We start from the raw sequence: 7,416 nt of genomic DNA on the forward strand, positions 1-7,416 counted from the left end.
CAACAAAGTCAATCATCAAACTGTGGCCTAAGGTGTCCTGGTGCCGAGAACACATACCTTTATGCTTAATCATGATGTTATTTGGACAATCCATGACATGCAGAGAAGTCCAGTAACAAAGCACAGCTCAGATTCATCATCTGAAACTACCACACATCAGAACTCCTCCAGGCTTGTGAGTTAAAACATACAAGTAGCAAGTCAGTGGTCGCATTGCTGTGATCCAGTTGGAGGCAAGATGTCCAAATATCAGGAAATATGACTTTAAAACCTGCCGTCTGTAGCTCAGCTGCGATGTGGCTCTCTTCTAGTTCCTGGAAACAGTGGACCGATATTCTTTGCTTGTATTTTTGCATTGTTTTATTAATGCTTTAATAGAAGACAAACAAAACTGAAGAATGTTTGAAAATTATAGCAGTGTCTACGTCTTTATTGTCCTTTAAGATTTCCACCAGTAATTTACTAACATTTTTATGTTTCATTGTGCAGTCATGTAGAGGAGTCTGTAAATTTCCTTTTGGACCAAACTTTCCTCTATTTCCCAGGTCGAGCTGGCCATTCTGAAATTCCCTTACGACTCATGGCGTACCCCATTCCAGCAGCTCAAACAGGTGGTGGATGAACCTTCTCCACAGCTGCCTGCAGAATGCTTCTCCCCGGAATTTGTAGACTTCATCTCCCAGTGGTGAGCCTCGCTCACTACCATCATCCCTAAACATACTTATTTATGAGTTATAAATATAAATATTACTAATGTCCAACAGGGGGTAGTTTTAGTTCTGGAGTATAGTCTGAACTTGCTTGCAGGTTTTAGATGTTTTTGTGATGTTTATTATGAATTTGAAAAATGTAAATGGTCCATAATGGCTGTTATTTTTTGTTTTATTTTTTACTGTTTTTGTCTTGTTTTGCAGTTTAAGGAAGACACCAAGTGAAAGACCAGCTTATACAGAATTAATGGTTAGTTTCTTGTTTCCTGTTCTCAAAATCATGGAGTGCTGCAGTCCTCAGTGAGCCTGAACTCCCTGTTTGTGTCCACAAGAGGGCAGACTTATTATTTAAACAAATTGGTTAATGTGTATAGTACATGTAGAAAAAAGTACAGTTTCAATTTAATTGTTTTCATTCAAAAACCATTTTCCTGTCTCTTTTCTTTCTTTTCATACAGAAACACCAGTTTTTCACCCTGCATGACTCTAAAGAGACAAACGTGGCCAGTTTTGTCAAGGACATACTGGGTGATTGATGGGCATCCTTCATCATCCACGTAAGTGGGAAGGACTTTTCAGCAAGCAAACCAATGACCCTACTTTTTCAAAAAGGAAAAACAGACCCTCTCTGGAATGTCAAACTTTTGTGCACCCACGCATCAGGGACATAATCCGAAGACTGACCGGGTCTCTGGCCGGCAAGATGATTGAATTTCATATGCAAAACTGGTAGTTATGTACGTGTTGGTGTATCCTGAATGCTATCTTTGCATATATTTTTGTATGATTGCTGATAACCACTTTTGATACAGTTTTCCTTTGATAAGTGTGAATTTTACAGACTAGAGCCAACATCTCACTTGCCTTTGCCCTGATGCTATTGGTCCAGCGGGGGGGGAGGGGGGGGGGGGGCACGAACACGACTGTCGTATATAGTCGTCTCGAGCAAAGCTAAAGAAAACTGTCTAAGGTCACTTTCTGGGCAGGAGGAATCATTCCTGGAGTGCTGATTGGCACGAGGAAAGAATGTCTTCTGTGATCTGTGACCTCCATGCTGTGAACACTGAGTGTTCTTTCTTTATTTTTTTCTCTCTCGGGCATCATAAAGTCAGCTCCTGTCTTGTGATTGTTACTACCTGGAAAAGTTCAGGATTTTTCCAATCGAGCGTATTGCTTTATCTGTTTATGGGTAACAATTTGTGCAGTGTTCTTCTGATTTGCTGCAATATTGCATTTTTTTTCCTTCTTTTGAACTTGTTCTGGTTTGGAGTTTGATTAAATTACAAGAATGTTTTAACCTGCATCATCTTAAAGCTGAAGTAGCATTGTCGGATTTTTCAAAGGAACTTGTGTTTTCCCTGTGCAATTGAATTGGAAAGTTTTGCATGCCTTACAAAGAAAGTAAACTAGGGAAGTCATTTATGTGTAAAATATATAAATGTTTCCTATTTTCCAATGTAATTTGGCAGCATTTCTACCTGTCACAGTGTAACCAACCGCTGGAGTGGTTGATGTTAGTTTTAATGAAGAGTGACACGCAGATGTTCCTATTTCTGATTTGATTGAGTACCCGCAGTCCTTGGAAAAGTCAGCAGGTGATGAGCCCCTCAGCGTCGGGAGGCAACGCGCTGTGCCAGAGCATCGGTACCTGACGCCCACCGTAAAACAGACATTTGACCGAATTGTGACCTTTACCCTCTTGCAATTTAACCTTCCCTTCACCCCCATCCTAACCTTAACCAGCTTGCGCATGCAGAGCTCTGATTGTTGACGCGCTCCAGACACCTGCGTCCTGATCACGGCCAAAGTAACATTATCAAATCAGGTGTCGCCACCTCAAAAACTAATTTAACACGCGATCGTTCATGTCGGCTCATTTCCTTTTATGTTTTCTGTCTTTTGTGCCTGATGCGTTTCACTGCTGTGGAGCGGAGCGCATCACCTGTTTTGTCCTCGGGTGACGCACCTCACCGGTGCAGCCGGCACGCAGCGCACACTCCGCTGTTTTTGCGGTCGGTAGATCTTTTAGAACTGCAGTTCAAAGGTAACTCATGAGGTGAATATATATGAACCCAGGCAGCAGTTTCTCTTTAGGACTGAGAGGAGATGCAGGAAGATAATAAACAGACAGGACAGAAAAACAGTCAAATAAAAACAAGTTAGTTTTTGTACCTGCTGGTTGCAACAAACAGACACCATTGAAGGTAATCAGAAGTGAGGAACAGAAAATGAAATAATTATTTTAATGTTTAGAGCTGCAGGAACTCCGAGAGGCTGCAGGCGCATCAGTGAGTTTGTGGCTGTTGCGCAGGGGGAGGGGGGAGAGGGCTGAAGCAAGATGCAGAAACTACCGTTAAGAGATGTGTTTAACGTAGAAAATGTGGGTGCAATTTTAATTGTCAAAAACTCCAGCGAACCAACCAACGTCGGAAAAAAACGCTTGGTCATCCATTGTCGGTTTTAGCCGTTTCAGGTGTATGACGTCATCAACGACTAGTCGAAGTCGACTCGATTTTCATCACTTGACGGTCGACTTTAAAAAAAAATTAAGTCATGCAACCCCTATATTCAACAATAGGTTATTAGCATTGTATGGGTCAAAATCGATATCATTTGTGTCAGCTCAGTCGAATGATAGCCACACTAAATGTAAACTCAACTGGTTAAAAAACATTCGGTAACATTTTAAAATGTTTACCGATGTTTTGTTATGAAACGTTTGTCATTAGTAAGTCATGAATAGATTATTTGCAAGGTTTTACATATATCATTCATTTATAAAGGGTTGAGTTGACATTTACAAATGCTTAAATAATGATTAAACATTTACAAACAACACATTTGGCAATTTTCATAGATATTTATCTTTCTAAAGTCACAATTGTCATCTTTTATATATAAAGTTATGATGCACCAGAGATTATAGTGACTAAATATTTGTAAATAATCATGACCACATTTGATTAATTAAAAACAGCTTTTTTAAAATATTGGCGAAATGTAAAAAAGTAAATAAAAAATACCCGACATTTTAAAACTTTTCAGATTAATTACTTTCTTTCGAAAACGAGGAACTCTAACTTTTTTTATAAACCATCAGTTTGTCAAGAAAGTGAATGCGTGATGGTTTGGAACCTTTATGGGAAACCCCTGATCTGATGTAGATGTGAACACTTCAGCCATAGAAGACTAACCAGGAAACATCTGACAGATGAACAGGCCCATTCCATCATGTGCTAGATTTCTATCTGATGATCAGATACCAGAACTGAGCATCTACAAGCACTTAACTGTAAATGTCCTGATTCTCTTCTGTCCCAGAACACATATCCTTGTTAAATGTTCTGCAACACCTCATTAGTTGTAAATGTTTTTAAAATCATTTGTAGCCTTAAAAAACATAGCGCCCGCATCACTGGCATTTTACTGATCAGTCGTGGTGAAGAGAGAGCTGAGCCGGAAGGCAAAGCTCTTGATTTACCGGTCGCTCTACGTTCCTACCCTCACCTATGGTCACAAGCTTTGGGTAGTGACCGAAAGAACGAGGTCACGGATACAAGTGGCCGAAAAGAGTTTTTTCTGCAGGGTGGCTGGGCTCCCTCTTAGAGACAAGAGAAGCTTGGTCATCCAAAAGGGCCTCGGAGTTGATCATCTCCACATCAAGAGGAGCTAGTTGAGGTGGCTCGAGCATCTGGTCAGGATGCTTCCTGGATGACTCCCTGGTGTGGTTTTCCGGGCATGTCCAACTGGGAGGAGACTCGAGGAAATCAACCAGGACACGCTGGAGAGACTATGTCTCTTGGCTGGCCAGGGAACACCTTGGGATTCCCCTGGAAGAGCTGGCTCAAGTAGCTGGGGAGAGGGAAGTCTGGATGGATGGAAAAAACATTAATACATGACACGTGTACATCTACAAGTAATCTATTACACTTTTGCTTCCCGTAATTTAATGTGTGACAACCTCATTACTTGTAAATGTTTTAAGAATCATTTGTAGCTCAACAAAAAGATTTACAAAGGATATTTAGGTGTAACATTATTTTAGGGCCACAGTATTCCATCAATAAATCGAATAATGGGATAGGCATTTATTTTTCCTTTCCTTGGAAAATATGGTCAAATTGTAACAAAGCAGTACTAGTGTGGTGGTGTCTGAGGTATCTCAGTAAATGCTCACATTAAACTTGTAAGCTTTTGATTTGTCCAAATTGGTAAACAATTAAAAGTGTTGACACTTCCTCACTTCTTTAGTTCTAGCAAGTTGTCCAGTTCGGTCAAACTAGGTCAGTAAAGCATAAGGAACCCTCATTTTCGAGGTCAAACTTTCTTTGCAAAACTGCAAAGCTCCATCAGATGCAAAACTTCATCTGACTGCCAGCAGTCGCCCTGAGGGTGTCCCTTGACCAGCGTTAAAGTATTCGAGGTGGACCTACATAGTTTGTCATACCATTAAATATACAGCCATACTTATTTTACTACCCAGACATCAAAATTTTCTAAGACACTTAATTAGGTTTCGTTAACGTAACATCTAAGCTTACATTCCATCATTTCATTCATTGTCTAAGTTATTTTGTTTCAACCATCATTTATCATCATTTATTCTGTCATCATTAGTAGTAGAAATATAGTATTAAATCGATTTTTATAGACTATATTTTGCCTCTGTCTCAAATGATTACAAAGGTGTGAATTCCCTGCACTACCAAAAAGACTTGGATAGAGATCTTGGATCAAACATCAACAGATCAATAATATTGATAATTCATATTTTTTATGGAATGTCACATCTTATATAAAAGGTAACCAATTACATCACGTTGTAACGATTTCTGATTTGTGCTTTATTGATTTGGATGAATATTGTTTAGGGTGCTAGTCAGGTCTCCTGACATATAGGATTTTTGGAGAATTCTATTGTTTACAAGTTGGATGATATAAAAAACCCGTTACACAAGGACATACATTTCCAGACATATTCCCTTATAATAATTAAAATTGCATGGCAATTGAGTGAGTTCACTCAATAGTTCAGAGTAAACAATCAGGTTTTGAAGTTTTCCACAGGTCCAGCTTATCGATGTATCTTTATCTGTTTAAGGAGGAAGTTGTAGAGTCAGGTGTTCAAGCCATTAGCTCTTCGTCTGATAGGGGATTAAGTGCTAGTCTTCACGTCTTTCCAGATAATGAAGACGATCTGTGTTGTCTTCCCTCTTCCCATAAGTTGGAAACTGTAGCTTTATAGGACTTTTTTCCAATGCATCTACGTCCTGCAGGTAAAGTAGAGAAATCAGGCATGGTAGTTTGGACTCCAGGTCTTGTAGTAGACTCCAGCCGGGGTCTGCGCAAGACACCTGTGGTATCTGGTAAGTCATAGTAAACAGTCTGAGTGGTTTGATCCAATATGGCTTGCTGCACTTGATGTAATGATTTTACTTTCCCTGAAATTTCTTCACACATTTGTTTTAATGTGGATTTTTGGTCCAGCAGCTCCCTCTGCAGGTAGGTAACATCTGTTTGTAGAAATGCAACACTGGCAGTGATTGGGGCTAACAAGATTTGAATTTCCTGTAATACTTCAGTTTCCTGGTGTTTCATTTTCCATCCAAATGAAGCCCTTATTTGTGACAGGATGTATTCAAATTGTACATCAATGTGCCCATACAATTCCTGTATTTGCTCTTTTGTTTAATTCGTCCATCTTTGATTCCATACTGCTTAGTTTTATCTCCATGTTTTGTTTTAAGTCTTCCATCCTTGAGCTTAGGTCTGACTTCTGGGTTTGAGCTCCAGGTTGGCCTTGTGCAGAAGGTGGGGAACAAGGCTGAATAGTGGGAGGTAGTCTTGAAGGTGAGGAATATTGGAGGGTAGGAAATGGCTGTTCAATCAATGGAGGTCCAAGCAAATCCACTCCTGTCAACTCCATGTCCAAAAGAGTGTTGTAGTACAATCGGTTGAAGGTAATGCAGGAGAGGAAGTCTGTTCGGTAAATTCCCTTACCTCTTTGTTGTCTTGCGTGCTCATTTTTATTGTTTCTCTGATGTTTACACTGTTAATGTGTTCTGAAATCAACCAGGGTCACGACTTTATTCCACAGTCACAGATTTCGGGCCCCACGTTGGGCGCCACTATTTTATTTAACGGTTTCTGTTTTTCGCTTTATTGATTTGGATGAATATTGTTTAGGGTGCCAGTCAGGTCTCCCTCCTGACATATAGGATTTTTGGAGAATTCTATTGTTTACAAGTTGGATGATATATAAAAAAACTGTTACACAAGGACATACATTCCCAGACGTATACCCTTATAATATTTAAAATTGCATGGCAATGGATTGAGTTCACTCAATAGTCCAGAGTAAACCATCAGGTTTTGAAGTTTTCCACAGGTTCAGTTTATTGATTTATCTTCATCCATATAAGGAGGAAGTTGTAGAGTCAGGTGTTCAAGGAACACACACACACATGACAAAAAGAGCTATAAACACACAAAATAAAGTATTTACAATAGTCATTTTTTCATATATATATATATATATATATATATATATATATATATATATATATATATATCAACAAAAATATAAACGCAACACCTTTGTTTCTGCTCCAATTTTTCATGAGATGGACTTAAAGATCTAAAATTCATTCCAGATACACAATATTACCATTTCTCTCAAACATTGTTCACAAATCAGTCTAAATGT

At 39.1% G+C, this 7,416-nt stretch overlaps 1 protein-coding gene across 1 annotated transcript in view; it reads left to right on the top strand.

Annotated features, from left to right (window-relative positions):
• Positions 1–1,439, top strand: part of LOC107378273 (dual specificity mitogen-activated protein kinase kinase 6) — a 45,481-nt gene extending 44,042 nt beyond the window's left edge. Inside the window, exons 10-12 of the mRNA XM_015948381.3 lie at positions 546–685; positions 915–960; positions 1,169–1,439. Coding sequence (XP_015803867.1) covers positions 546–685; positions 915–960; positions 1,169–1,246 — 264 coding nt within the window. The 3' untranslated portion in view covers positions 1,247–1,439. The remainder of the gene's footprint in view (positions 1–545; positions 686–914; positions 961–1,168) is intronic.
• Positions 1,440–7,416: the final 5,977 nt, after the last annotated feature.

This window comes from Nothobranchius furzeri, chromosome 5, assembly GCF_043380555.1.
Source record: "Nothobranchius furzeri strain GRZ-AD chromosome 5, NfurGRZ-RIMD1, whole genome shotgun sequence".
Taxonomy (NCBI): Eukaryota; Metazoa; Chordata; class Actinopteri; order Cyprinodontiformes; family Nothobranchiidae; genus Nothobranchius; species Nothobranchius furzeri.